Source organism: Pelophylax lessonae (assembly GCF_965119305.1).
Source record: "Pelophylax lessonae genome assembly, chromosome: 13".
In the NCBI taxonomy this organism is placed as follows: domain Eukaryota; kingdom Metazoa; phylum Chordata; class Amphibia; order Anura; family Ranidae; genus Pelophylax; species Pelophylax lessonae.
In genome coordinates, this window is record NC_138780.1 from 132,077,405 (window position 1) to 132,093,180 (window position 15,776).

Below are 15,776 nucleotides of genomic sequence, written 5' to 3' on the forward strand. Positions count from 1 at the left end.
ATTCCAGAGATAAGACTATAATCCTTCCACTTTATAAAACTCTGGTCCGACCGCATCTGGAGTATTCTGTCCAGTTCTGGTCGCCAGTCCTCAGGAGGGATGTGTTGGAGCTGGAGAAAGTCCAGAGAAGGGCAACTAAACTGATTAGGGGGTTGGAGGACCTTACCTATGAAGAGCGGCTGCAATCGCTCGATTTATTTTCCCTGGAGAAAAGACGTCTGAGAGGGGACATGATAGCAATTTATAAATATCTTAATGGGGATCTCAGCTTAGAAGAAAAGCTGTTCATTCGAAGGAATTGCATGAGGACTCGAGGACATACAATGCGATTAGAGGAGAAGCGTTTTAACCTCAGGCAACGTGGGGGGTTCTTTACTGTTAGGGCTACAAGATTGTGGAATTGTCTACCACAAGAGGTGGTTTCTGTGGGTAGTATGGTGACTTTCAAAAGACTCTTAGACTTACATCTCAAGGATCAGGAGATTGAGGGCTATGTTAGATGATTACAGTCACACACACCTACACAGGTTGAACTGGATGGACTATTGTCTTTATTCAACCTCACCTACTATGTAACTATGTATGTAACTGGCAATATCTCCACACAAGAAATTTTGCAAGAGATTCACAAAAGTAGATTTGCTTGAGGATTCAGTGAGACACGATAAACATACTGAAAAATAGATATGGGGTTTACATGCACTTTAAAGTAGAATTCTGGGTTAAACTCAACTAATCTTAAAAACACTCCCTCCCAATTCCTTTCCTGCACAGGAAAGTTGTGTATACTTACCTGCTTTCATGTCGCCCCAGTCCAGTTACATGATCCCCTGTGCCAGCCTGCTCTGGCTACAGTTGGGGAGGAGAGAGCGCCCGACAATGGCTAATAAAGCCTGGAGAAGTGACATTATCCATAGGCTTTAATGGCCCATCCATTGTCGGCTTTCCCTCCTCTCCCCTGCAGCCACTGCTGACTGAGAACAGGGGAGACAGTCATGCGCCTGAACTGGAGTGACGTTAAAATAGTTAAGTGTATGCATCTTTTTTACACAGGTTAGTAAGCATAGGTGTTGGGGGGGTGGGGGGATTTTTAAGATTAGTTAGGGTTAGCCTGGAATTCTACTTTAAAGTAAAATAATAAATGCACATAATTTTGTAGGACTAAAATGTGCATTGTTACATGTAAATATAAATATGGGTGTAATGTGCTCCAAAAGGTGAACTTATGCTTTCAGTATGCATGTCTGTGTTCTTTTCCTTGCCCCAATCCTTTCTCAGCCAGTGAAGATGGAAAGATGTTTTTTGCAAAAGAATATAATTTTGAGATCACTCTTCTTACAACCTCATTCAACTGTTTGATATATTTATGTTTTTTTTTCTTGATCCAAGAGGAGAACATTTTTTGTATATTTATATAGACTACTATTATTAGGAAGCATTTTGCTATGTACTTTTAATCAGTGCTTTTTCTGAACTCACAGGATTACAGCAGCCACTCATATCCATGATGCCAGCAGTCGGTCCCATGCTATCTTCACCATCCAGTATACCCAGGTTAGTATTCCAGGGGCAGAATCCAGTGCCAACCCCACTACTGTTCCCTTTGAATTCTATTACGTTTTTTACTTGCCTGATAATAAAACAATATATTTTAATAACTGATACAAAAGAAAGTTAACTAGCCAATAAGATGTTTTTATTGTGTGTCTGTGAGCAAGGCCTCTATCCTCAGTTACAAAGGAGACATATTCTGTTGTATTCTAGGTATAATTCTCATTTTAGTATCTGTAATATCTGACAGAGTACAACACAGGAAATATACCCTATCCTTCTATTCTTGTGATATCCTGGTGACTGTGCCTGCAGATGGTGCTTCAAAGATCTCCCGGAGTTAGAACTCTTACTCATTATGCATCCTTCCTATGTACCAGGACCAAGAATAGAGATGAAATAGTAATTAAACATGAAAATAATATTTGAGAAAATATTATTGGCAAACAAATAATAAATTAGTGGACCTTACAACACTGCTTTTATGAAGCAAGATCCAACCTCCTACCAAAAAAAAAAAAAAAACTCATCTGTGTCCTAGTATGTATACAAATAACCAAGGTTCATTTTTTGATTCAGGCAATTTTGGAAGATAACTTGCCATCAGAAATTACCAGCAAAGTTAACCTGGTGGATTTAGCAGGGAGGTGAGTAATTATATATTTTATGGTTGAATTGTTGGCATTATTGGTCATTTAAAACTGGTTGATTATTTATGTTGTCCCTGTTTAGTGAAAGAGCTTCTCCAAATTACTGCAAAGACCGGCTGACAGAGGGCTCCAACATTAACAGATCCCTAGTAACTCTTGGCATTGTTATCTCTGCATTAGGTAAATGTTTATTCTGATCTGGGATATTACTATTACTAGGCTATGTTTAGTTTGGTGAATAAAAGAAGAAATAAGTGTGTATGTACATCTATTTAATTCATGTCAAAGGATTCCCAAAGCACTACACCTTGGCTAAAGAGTCAAATCATAGCTTGCTTTAGACATTTTAATAATTATTATTTTGGACTGCGAGGTAGTAAATATATTTTGTATAAAATCACTATACATCCCCTTTAATGCTATAGGAATCCTGTAATCAACTGAACCTATCAACATTGCCTTATACTCCTGAATATGTGATATTAATACTAGTGAACTAGTTGGTTGTACTCCTCTGGCTAAGCTGGCCATAGACGGTCTGAATCTCAGCGGGTTCAGAGATTCAAACCATGTATGGGCAGACTGAATGTAGCCAAGTAGATTGATCGATCAACTTGGGTACCTCCAGCCTGCCGTATTTTACATGCGATAATTGCTTGCGGGTGTTATAGTAACTACCAATAATCGCTGTGTTCTCCCAGCGGGAACAGCTTCCTCTGCCCCCTGCAGAACACAATGGCTGCGCAGGAGAGATTCCCCTGTCAACACTGACAGTGATTGCAGGAAAGAAATTCACTCCATCTATGGCTGGCTTTACAGAATATCAATCTAGATCAGTTGCGAATTGCCAGAATTTAATGAATAGACTAATAAGCGTAAACATTTTTATTTTTTTTATCTTTAGCCCTTAATTCTCAGATGAGTAGTAGCTGCCAGAGCATCAACAGTATTATCAGTGATGGGGATAGCGGAATCCAAGGCAGCAGCCCATCTGGAAGTAGCATCATTGGATCAAAGCGCCAGCCATTTGTACCATACAGAGACTCCATCTTGACCTGGCTTTTAAAGGACAGTCTTGGAGGCAATTCAAAAACAATCATGATTGCCAGTAAGGCTCTTTTCCACTTAAAGACATGAGTAAAATGGCAGTATTCAAACGTATCTAGCTGAAGTTCTCAAGCTTATCATATGTGAAAGTCAGTATATTTTTAGTGTATGGGTTATAAATGCTCTCTATACATACCATTATTTATTATGTCATTTCAAAAATCTATACTATAAAACAGCCGAACACAGTTGCATAAATGTTCACACTCTTTACATAAGCCTTAAGCTTCCCCAGCCTATAAATTGTATCTACAGTTATATTGCTCAGTGCATCATATCGATTGTTCCATTCACAGAACATGAAGCCCTGCATAGGCAGCCTTGCTGTCGGTGCGGTTCTCATGGCTCTCATAATTACATGCATGTGGAAGAAATTCAGAAAATCTGTCTCCATCAGAACCATCCATCTTCATAACATTTCTTTACTGGCAAAAGTAAGGGCATGAAAGACGGTTCCTACGTAATTCAAAGTATAGGAATTTATTTTTTATTTTATAGATTTTATTTAGAGATCAAAACATACGTGCCATCAGAATCCATAGAAACTGAAAATTTCAACTAGTCAGAGGCTTCCTACATATATATATATATATATATATAATTACTGGAGTCCATCCTGTAGACATGCTGCTGTCATGCTGATTATAGGGCAGCAGATTACAATATTGTTGGCTTTGAAATATTATGACTATGGAAATATACTGTATCATTGTTATAGCTGAGATTATGGGGTTGGTTTACTAAAGGCAAATAGACTGTTGCAAGGGAATTTGCCCCAAAGTTTTGTGAATGAGGATAAGCTCAATCCAATCAGTACCAAAAAATGCTGTTTTTTCTTTATTTACATGCACATGATTGGGTATTCTTGGCAAATAGAAAATTCACCACACTGACTAGGCTCGGTTGCGGCAAGTTCCCTTGCAAATTGAAACTTCTGCAAATAAAAAGCTTATTTGTCTTTAGTAAATCAATCCCTATGTGACTACCTCTCCATATGTGATGTATTACACTTCTGTCTACGTTGATTCCAGCTGTATCACCTGCAAGCAGCAGCTACAATGAAACAATGAGCACCTTGAGATATGCTTCTAATGCCAAAAACATCATCAATAAACCTAGAGTGAATGAGGTAAGTGTACGTTTTATGAAATGTCTTGATAAAAATCTGAACAGCCGTTATGGGAATCCTGTCCAAGTTGATGGGTCATCTGGAGACATGGATCATCGAAGGGCAACATATTGCCCACACCTGCTTGCTTTTTTTTTCTTTTTTACAGCTTATTAAAGTGCAGTCTTCATACAAGCCTTATTCCTTCTTACCCTGCAGCCATCCTTGGTTTTCTGATTTTTAGATTTATCTTTACAGCAGGACAATGGGCCAAAGTCTGCAGAGCATTTTCTAGAATCCTTCTCCGCTTTGTTTCTCTACTTTTCTTTTAATTAGCCACAGATTGTATGAAATACAAACATATGCTTGGATCTGAAGAGAGTTGAAGGTCCCCATGGAGTAAAACTCTCCAATGAAGCAAGTTTCTTAAAGTTATCCCTGTCAGCTCCACAGGGTTCATTAAAAATGTTTACTGCACTAAGAGTTTACTCTCTAAAAAGGTACTTGAATGAAGGGGAGTGCTGGGAGAACAATGTTTCATACAAAAACAAATGTTAAGGTTTTTTTGATATATATTAAATGCAGAGCTTTTCACTGCACACTACTTTTATAAAATGTCAGCAACTGCATTACTACACCCCTTTGCAAATTACTGTATACCAAAATGGGTTTCACAGGGGTTTCTAAGTAAATTGGCTAAAATTCTTAAGTTATACACAGTGGACATTTTGGTTTAACCAAAGGTGATGATTTTCCTTATCTTTTTTTTTTTTTTGCGCTTGAAAATGGTTAATCCATTGTTTGAACTGACCATGGGGAAATATAGTACAAGAGAAAGTTCTTTTATGCTGGTGCCTGGGTTTGGCATGGAACATGTGACTAGAATGGGACCGTTGTATTGAATGGGACCCTTGTATTTGAAAGAGTGCATCATCCATAAATTTACCATATACCTTAATAAGTTTTGGCAAAGTATTAATGACATTCAGTCAGCACTTGCAAATTGCAAGACTTCAGTCTTGCAAATTGTGCTGTTGCTTTGGTTGAGAGATGGTTACACGTTTCACTGATTTTGTCTGCTTCCTCTGACCGCATATAAATATCTATAATCATGTAAAAATATGATTCGTTTTAATACCATTACATGTACTCTTCAGTCACAATACTGCTTTCTTTGTCATTTCTTTACTCAAGTTCTATTTTTGGCATTGCTTTTTGAACTTTCCATACCTCCCCCAATTAGGCAACATTTCAGATGGCCAAATTTACAAAGAATTCCCTAAAAAGTTCAGTTTTATAAACAATTTACAAAAGGACTTCCTTCAATATTTCTTGCACATATGATTGTTTTCATTTTTGGGTGACTAAGATAAAACATGTTGCATTGATTGCAGTAATTTTGCATGAGACACTACAGCACAATGTTTGGTGATGATAAAATTATTATTTTCTCCAGGATGCCAATGTTAGACTGATCCGCGAGCTAAGAGAAGAAATTAACAGACTGAAAGCTATGCTAAGGAACTTTGAATTGGTACGTTCCAGCAGCTCTCCTATAAAATATTGTCCTTTTTTACATCCTGTACAGATTCCTTCCTTTTTAGGCCACATGCACACTGGACACTTTTACAGCTGCTGTTTTTGGCGTCAGATGTTTTTTATCCGCAACCAGTAAACTCCCAGCATGTTATTCTATGTGTCTATGCACACATAGGCTGTTATCAGCAGTTTTTTTCCAGGGGGGCGTTTTCTGGCTGGAAAAAACCCCAGAACGCTCTGATAAAAGCTTAAAAATGCTTAAAAACGCGGATATTCTGCGTTTATCAGCGTTTTTGAGCCATAAGCTTTTGTAGGAGTATAGTTTTGCTAAAAAGAAAAAAAAAAAATAAAAAACGCTACTGAAAAATGCTAAAAAATGCTACTGCAAAAAAGCGGAAAAACTCCTACAGCTACAGCTTTCAACAGGGCGTTTTGATAACATCCAGTGTGCATGAGTTCTGTGGTTATTTTTTGGTGCTAATTTTTTGGTGTCTGTAATATTTCTGATGTTCTAGAAGGAAAGTTTGGATAAAGGGATTTGAAAATACACTTGGGTTTATAGGTGATACTGGATATTTTGTTAGAGCAATATAAAGGCTTTTTTTTTTTTTTTTTTCTCGAAAAAGGAAAATTGTATCAAATACTTACCATAATTTTCCTTTCCTGACACCAATACATGACAGCATACATATGATATAGTTCCGCCCCTATATCTACCCACAGGACCTATCTATAAAAGTCTGACTTAGAGCAACCTCCCCATTCTCCGTATAAAGCACAAAGATCATAAGGAGGGTTTGTATGCTGCCATGTATTGGCGTCAGGAAAGCAAAATTATGGTAAGTATTTGGGACAATTTTCCATTTTCCTGACGCCATCATGGCAGCATAACATATGATAAATAGCGAGCTAAACAGGGTGGGGTATAATAAAATTTACCACAATGGACATGGAAACCTAGACTGTCAGTCCATTGAAGTCCATTGATGTACAATCCCCTGTATCTTCCCTGTAGTGCTGTAGGCCAGTGTACCACGCCAACCAGCCTGCTGCTTTGCAGAAGTCTCTATAGACAAATGCCCAAATTTAAAGATGTAAAAATTAACTTAGCTAAATGAGCCTGTATCACTTCTGAAGGGCTCTTGCCTGGCTGCACTGTAAGCTTTCTGGATGACCTTTACTCTCCAAGATGACAAGGTTTTGCTGTAGGTTCCTCTTCTGAACTTGCCTGATGGAAACACAAACAGCCTCCTGAAGGATTTTTCCTAGTAAGCTGCTTGAAGGTAGGCATTTTAGACACACTGGTACATCCAGTGTAGGTTAGGTACTGTCTCTGCTGGAAAGGATGGAATCGCTACTTTGTAGGATGAAAACAGAAGCCACTTTGGGAACAGAGGAGCTCAAGGAGCATAGGCCCCAATTTGTCTGGAAGGAATAAGATGTAGGACTCTGTAGCTCCAAGTATTTGCAGAGCCGATACTTTGCCACTTAAAGTTATGGAGGGACACTGCCTCTCGAGTGATGTCCCACTGAGGACTACTATCTGACGATGCAAGCAGAGTCCTGGCAAGAAAGCCAGGACCAGAATAAAAACCTACTAGGGAACATTATACCTCCTCAGGGCAAAGTTTCAGGACTGACCCCATGAGGCATTCCCCTGGCAGCTCACATCCTCATTTTCCCCGGTGAAAGCTGAAATGTGACCCCCTACAGGACTAGGCTGTGAACCTGTTCCCAGACTTTGGAGTAAATAGATTTGTTAATGTCTTTTCTGGAACCTTGTCTGGATTTAACCACTTTTAGAAGACGGCCCAAGTCCTCCAATCCTTCCCCTCCATTTACAGGCCATCATGGGACAGGTGTTGTGGAAACACTGGTAGCTGAATTACCTGGTCCTGCCTAGATTCCACAGATAGGGTAAACCCAAGGCCTGCAGGCCAATCAGCATGCTTGCTATCATAGAAAGACCCTCAAACAACAGTCTCCCCTTGAAGTTCATGACCAAAGGCAATAGAGGAAAGGCATCTGTTAGGTGACTATCTCTTGGGTGAGTGAGGGCATCCGCTTCCTCCACCAACAGGTGAGGGCAGAAAGACAGGCACCTTGTGAATGAATGTTGATGCAAACAGATTCAACTGAGGGTAGCCCCATACCTGAGTGATATTGACAAGATCTTCCGATTAAAGACCCATTCATTGGGAACCAAGTACTGGCCTCAGTGTTGATTAAGGTCTCAGATAATGAACCTACCGGAAGGGATCAAGTGAGGGTCCCCTGACATATCCATCACCAGAGGCTCCTGTACATCTGGAAAGAAGCACTTTGATTCTGCTGCCTTTTGCATCGCAAAAAGAAAGTTCATTGGAAGTCCAAGGAATCCAGTTTGCCCAGGGTAGCATAGGGATGCAAGACATCATCGTTTCCAAGGGACCCCTGCATTGGGAAGCTGACAATTGCTTGGCCCATTCAAAAAGGAGGCGAAAAAGTGCTTGCGTGAGCATTGAACTGGGGCTCCGTATCGATGACTAGTCAGGTCTGCTCCAACTGTCTTGACACCTCTTCTCCAGCCAAAACTTCTCAGACTGGCCAGAAGAATCCCCTTTTGAACTAGTAAGTCATCTGGAACTCTGAGCCAACAGTAGAATACCATAAAGTAATGGTGGATTTGAAGCACCCCCATTTCCTCAGAGGGACTACACAGAGATTAGAACCTCCATAAAAGTAATCGGTAAGGCGGATAGCCCTGAAAGGAAGACCCACAAACTGAAAATGTCCATCTCACCCCGAGACTCAGTTTCTTCAAACTCAACACTCACTAAAAGCCTGTAAATCTCTATGAGGGATGACTTAGAATAACTCCTTATTCCAGTCGTATAATATTGATGTATTCTGAGAGGACGTCCACCTTCTGCAGAGAATGTGATATTCTGGTCAGGATGAAGAAATGTTCTGGAGGGTGATGTCTTAAACTCTAAAAGTAACCGTTTTACTGAAGATGGCACCCCTGGATCCCAAAAAATGGGCTTTACCATTTGTGCACACATTCGGCCACCCTAGTCTCCACCACACTAACCTGGGGGGGGGGGTCTCCCATCAACCAGACTCCTGTGGGGGATGATAAAGGGATTGAAAAGGACCATGGCTGTGCGTCCTTCAGAAAGGTGCCCTTTGCACACCCTCCCATTTGCTCTTGAAGTTTTCTATTCTGGCAAAAGGATCTTGAATCCTGAAAAGTAGAGTGAACTAAACTATCAGAAAGAACTCAACGGAGCCTCAACCTCCTATGGGGAGGAAGGCCAGACTAACCACCAATTGCTCCTGGAATATTGCTTAGCGTTAAGATGTACATGTGACTTTTGATCGGGGCCATTAAAGAGTGTTAGAGATTACAAGGGTGTGTGCCGCTCTATGAAACTTAAACCCTGTTATATGGCAATCAAGAGCCAACTGCGAGCACCATCCATCTGCACAGCAAACTGAGGACAACTAGAATAGAGCAGCGGTGAGTCTCTTGGAATAGTCAAAAAAATTCTAGTCAGAGGGAAAATTGTCATCATACAGGCACTTATGACCACCCAGCTTTAAAGCCCCTTTATTGTTCCTGAATGCAGAATTACCTTAGGGGAACATTGATAACAACAAATGCTACTTCATCCACAAAATCTGCCGATCACTTAAGCTCACCAGGAGCACTAATAATCTGCTCTTTCAGTGATTCATGGGTGATGGAGACCTCCATTCTGGGTCCCAACTGTGCTGCGCTTGCAACAAAATACTGTGATCACTGGCTTCCAAGCACCCCCTGTGTCTTGACATGAATCTCTCAGATATCTATCAATTCATCGATTGTGGATACAGCCAACGGAAACTGAATCTTCCCTGGGAAGAATAACACTCGTGACAAAATGCATAATGGTAGTGTCCATACCTTTGCAGTAGGGTGCAGTGTTGTAAAGTGTGTGCTACTGCAACACATGTTAAGTGCACTAGCTTGATGCAGTGTCATTCTTGTGAGCAGAGAATTGGCACTTCCTTCTGGAATAGGGTATAATTTTGCCACTGCTTACTTCTGTAAAACTTCATATCACTACTGCCACTACTCTTGAATCAGCCTTTTTACCTTTCCATTCATTGGGGAGTATGGAAGGACATGTCTTCAAAACGTGATGTACTGACTTGGAAGGCAGTGATATGGGTCCTCCCATTCTGGGCCTGCTTAACTGCTCTAATGAATGACTGGACCCAAGAGGCACTAAAAACCTGCTTAGCCTCTGTAAGGAGGACGACCGACCCTCTTCTATCTCTGGTGTAGCCAGGTATAAGGCAGAGGAGAATGGCTTGGATAAAGGTGCCCTTACAGCTGGGAACAAAGTTGACTGTAATGGGCTTGGGGACTTCTTGGTTAGAAGAGCTAATTTTGATGCCCTGAACTCATCTGCAGGGCTGCGCCCTTGACTTTGCACCTGAAGTCCGCTGGCATAAGTGATTGGAGAACCAAGTTAGAGACTTTCCCATGAACGGCCATGGCTTGCAGGCTTACAGCGTTCTTTGTCCTTCCAGAGGTCTCAGCGCCAATATCCACAGACATTTTAGTCTGGTAATAACTCTGTGCCGCAGGCCCAGCACTTTTATACCCTTTTGTTGCTATTAGCACTCAGGGGAGGAGTAATACTGACACTCGCTGGTAACTTTCTTGGGGACACCTGCGGGGATGGATGAGCCGCTGTCCACATTGGACTTGTCATGACATGGCAACACTCTTTTAGCTTGACCTTAAGCAAGAGCGAGAGTGGGCCAAGTTGCATCTGAAGACGAAGGCCACGCTCATGAAAGGCACTCTTTTTCCTCTTCTTACCAGACTGTGAGCACATAGAGGTTTTGGGTATGTGGCAGAAAGTTCCTTTTGGAACAAGGATGTCAGCACTGCGCAGAAAGGAAAAGGAGACTCATAGAAAGAAGCAAACTGATTATAGACATGTGCCCGAATCCCCTCCCTCCCCTCCCCCATTCACCTGCAGCATAAGCAAGGGAAAACATTAGATGTTTCCAGTGCAAAATCCACCTCACACATGCATGAGCCTGTACATGCCATAGCAAAGATGGCTGCCACATGGGGCCCTCTGCACATTGCATGCATGGATGCCATAGCCAGCCCTGAGACTGGAAACAGACAAAAAAAACTAGTCCTAGACCATATCGTGCACACACACACATTGGTCAAAGCAAAAACCACAGATGAAAGGAAAAAACTGCAGACAAAAAAAAAATAAAAATACTATAAACAGCACATTGTGGGATTATTATCATGTGAAAATTGTGGAGTGTGGAAAAGTGTGGAGTGATCTTTTCAATCAGATGTGAAAAGAAATTCTGACCCCATCTAATGAAATATATGCAGTATGAGTTGTAAATTATGAACTGAAATCTCTGCTGTGACCTTGTCTTTGTTTTGCGCCTATAAAACACATTTCACCAAAAATAGTGTATAGGGTCACTGGTTAAATTTAAGTGGCAAACTGACAAGGACAGAACTACAGTAATCTTGTGGTGTGTATGCAGCACAGAGCAACAAGCAGAGGAAGGTCTGCAATCACATTTTAAGCCTAATGAAGTTAGAGGCAAGGGAAGAAAACAAAAAGGGATAGCACATACCTGTAGGAGAAAAGAAACTGCAGCACTGACTCCAGCTTTAGGATTCAGCACAGCTGTGCAGAGAGAAACATGCATCATGGACTCCAGCAAACAAATACCAGCACGAGAGACACATGCATCATGGACTCCAGCAAACAAATACCAGCACGAGAGACACATGCATCATGGACTTCAGCAAACAAATACCAGCACAGGTGTGTAGAGAGACACATGCATCATGGAGTCCAGCAACGAAGCACAATCTCAGATGTACAGAAAGACACATGTATATGGACTCCAGTAGCCAAACACCATCTTAGGTGCACCACATGAGGTTCTGTCGTCTCTAGTTAGAGAACTCCTCAGCCCCAAAAGACCACCAGAAGAGGCTCCCCACCTTGTTAGAGCATTTAGCAACCTAAGATGTGGGACTGCGCCTGGGAGAGGCTGAACCCAGATGGATACCGACACAGTTGGCAGGTAGGGACTTTATCACAACATTACAGTCTTACGGGTGTATATCTTGAGGACGAAAAGCAGAATGGGGAGGTTGCTCTCAGTCAGACTTTTATAGATTTAAACAGGTCCTGTGGGTGGATATAGGGACGGAGCTCTATCATATGTATGCTGCCATGTTGGCATCAGGAAATGCTTGTTGCCTAGCTCTCAGACTGACCTTCTAGCTTCAACCCAGAGAATATATGCAGATAAGAACTTCTCTCACTTTTTTAGCGATTCAGAAGGTGTGTAAATAGAGAATACCAGCTAGAAATTACTGTGCCAAACCTTAAAAAAACCTTACCATAACTACGGTTCAGTTTTGATTTGTGGCCCAAGATTGCCGCTTTAGAAACTTTAGTCATAAATGTTCACTTTAGTCTAATTTTCAAAATGCCTGAAGCCCTGATCTACATACAGAGATCATAATGTACACACTGAGTACTTCAGCATTTCATTTAGACATTGTCTTAGTGCACCAGTTCATTGCAGCCTTTTGTTGTCAGTTGAGAACCCCTACCTATGATGCAGAATAGCTACTCTTAAACACCCACACTGTTGACCCTTACTGTCACTCACTTACAAAAAGCCCAACATAAAAAAGTCAGTTTTCTCGCCAGCCAATCATAGTCAAACCTGTCTTGGAATGTTGAATGTGGTTGATGTTACAGAAGTGTACCACTTTACCCTGCTAGGTGCTCTGTGTGGTGTGGATGTATGGGATTAGACAGAATTAAAGGGACTGTTGTATGTCATAATAGATGTATGGAATCTAAGTTAATTGCTGATTTATTTTTGAAGCTGTAAGCTTCAAGCTGTCATCCCTATTCTAGCCTCACTATTTAGTGGGTGGTTGACCGGGAACAAGCATGTGTATGTCACTGTCCTGACACCTGATATGCATATACTTGTTCAGTTACTGACAAAGCAATGAAGGCAGGGATGTAAATGACAGATGTGGATGATAGCCCTGGAACTTGTAGCTCCAAAAAGTGGTTGTCACTGGAATACCTACAATGCTTATTGGCAGAGCATTTGGTTTGCAGAACACTAGAGGATGAGTCGAGTTATTTAGAACTAGTAGCATGGTCTGATCTACAGTATATGCAGTGTTGTGGGCTGGTCTATATTGCTATGTGTATATGCAAAAAGGACTGAAATTTCTAAGCTCTGAATGTAGCGATGTTTTGAGGTCATATTTAAGATCAAGTATTAATCAATCTTGTTAATCTAGAGAGGTAAGCTGGTTTATGCATCTAAATATGCCTTTTTTCATCTGTATATAATGTATCTGTGGAATTGTGATGTTTTTTTCTTTCCCTATGCATTCTTATACCAGAGAGCTATTAGCCCTGCATTCAGCGAGGAGAGGGATGGGAATCTTACGGAAATGGTACGACAGAATGAATTAAAGGTGGGTGTATGAATTATATTCTTTCTGACCCTGTACTTGTAGAACTAGTGGCTTTGGTAGGAAGTCCTGTTAGGACTAGTAAAGTAATTCTAGCTGAGCATGTGTTTTGTTTTTTGTTTTTTGGTTTGATAATGTACTTCATCTATCCACAAGATGGCACTGTGCTCTTAAGAGATTATTATGTATGTATACCTTAAATTACATACTGTAATTAATTCCTACCCTTTGTTATATAACTGTCAGGCATTTTCTTTTCTTTTTTTTTTAACTCTAACATTAATATTGGCTCGAATAGGGAGGCACTGAGTCGAACATCGCCTAGCCAGATCACCTAAACCAACATCATTACAATATTGTTAAATAGCAACACCAATAGTATACCCTCCTGGGTCAGGTGCTATCGTTTCCATCTTATTGAATTTAAATTTAATTTGCTAACATGATTATCTAGTTCCACTTCTTAAAAATTCCTACTACAAATGATCATTGTGGCATTGTGGGTGAACATTTTGTGCTTTTGTATTGCTGTTATGCTCAAAGCCTTTCACAAATAAAGAAGAAATAAGAAAAATTATTAAAAGATGATGTGGGATGAGGCCTGATCACTAATAAAAATATGGACAAATTAAACTTTTATTTAAAAAAAAAAAGCCATGTACCAACCTAAATGCTTTATGACCGAGGCCTATATAGGAGGCTGAAACTATTTTTAGGAATTGATTCCTTTTTATGGCTTGATGGATTCAATAAAGATATACATATTTAACGCCGCAAGATCCTGGTGCCGGATTTCTACTCTCATCATTGGATTTTGGACGTTTAGTACTACGTGAGTCCGGGTACAGATGTCTTGATCTCGTCCTGTCTATCTCTATAGAATTTTGGGGCTGCGGCACTTCCCTATGTTGTTAAATGCCCTTACTCCTACTCTGTATTGTCATTTAAGTAATATCACCCTGCAAAACAAAATTGCGCCTTTGATGTAATTTTTCCTAGTTCTTCTATCAACGAATTTTAGGATTTAGATACTTACCAGGACCTGGATGCAAATGACCGCATTAAATCTATACTGTTGGGCTGTTTGCATACAGAAGTTGAATGTAGGAGGCTACTGTGGTCCTGCATGTAATTTGTGCTTTGTGTACCCCCCTTCCCTTCCACATCAGAAATTTCTGAGGTGGAAGGAGGGAACGGTACAAATAAATTAAACTTCAGCCTCAGATGCAAACCAATGCTACACTCATGACTTCCAGAGCGGTTTTCTAAACTGAGCCATTTGGCTCTATACGCCTTTCTATGGTAAATTCTTACATGTAAAACAAGTAGATTAGGTGAAGTTAGTGCAACCCATTACTTCCTTCGCAGATAATAATGGCGTTTTTATTTTTTTCTGTTATGTGTTTACAGATTGAGCAGCTCACCAAGGACTGGACAGACAAGTGGACAGATAAAGCTGCCCTTATGGAGCAATATAATGTGGACATCGACCACGGGAAAGCCAGAGTGACCATTGATTCTGGTTTGCCTCATCTCATTGCTATGGATGATGATATCCTTAGTACTGGAGTGGTGATTTATCATCTAAAGGTAATGATATATAACAAATTCTATTTCTGAGTATGAGTTGCCCCATGTGGATCCATTTAATTCAATTACAGGAAATGTTTTGAAGTTAGTAGGTGTTCAGCAGAGTAACCTGGTGTCTTTTAAATGCTTAAATTGTCTTTTAAGCTGTTAGAGAAAACCTATTTTCAGGGGGGCAAATGTCTAAGTTGTTTTTTAAAGTGGATGTAAACCCTCCCATATACTCAGTGAATTGAATAGCCTCTGATAAAACAGAGATGAAACAAATCTCCCTACATACGTTTTACATGCATATCTGCTGTCTTCAGCTTGCTATATTCTTTGAAAAGTCCACATGGTGGCACACTGCAGTGAGATCAAAGTTTTAAAAGTCCTTTTTTGTCACCATGCCAGACAAAAAAATACAGGAACTAGTTGACACGTTTCACACAATTCTTTCATGCTTACGAGTAAGCACAAGTGATTTCTGTGAAACGCGTCAACTAGTTCCTGTATGTTTTTGTCTGGCATGAGGACAATAAAGGACTTTTAAAACTATGACCTCATTGCATTTTGCCACTATCTTCTTTTCTTCACTTTCCTTTTTGGTGGCGAGCCGGGGTGAGTCCTGCAGTGGCCAGTAACCTGTTGATTGCCTGAGTACAAACTGTGGTTAGATGATTAGAAAATGTATCTTCCTGTTTAGCACTGGGAG

At 40.5% G+C, this 15,776-nt stretch overlaps 1 protein-coding gene across 1 annotated transcript in view; it reads left to right on the top strand.

The window, feature by feature from the left end:
- STARD9 (StAR related lipid transfer domain containing 9) overlaps nt 1-15,776 on the top strand; it is a 297,129-nt gene that overhangs the window by 174,410 nt on the left and 106,943 nt on the right. Inside the window, exons 9-16 of the mRNA XM_082274962.1 lie at nt 1,482-1,554; nt 2,131-2,198; nt 2,284-2,381; nt 3,106-3,309; nt 4,340-4,437; nt 5,873-5,950; nt 13,424-13,498; nt 14,906-15,085. Coding sequence (XP_082131088.1) covers nt 1,482-1,554; nt 2,131-2,198; nt 2,284-2,381; nt 3,106-3,309; nt 4,340-4,437; nt 5,873-5,950; nt 13,424-13,498; nt 14,906-15,085 — 874 coding nt within the window. The remainder of the gene's footprint in view (nt 1-1,481; nt 1,555-2,130; nt 2,199-2,283; nt 2,382-3,105; nt 3,310-4,339; nt 4,438-5,872; nt 5,951-13,423; nt 13,499-14,905; nt 15,086-15,776) is intronic.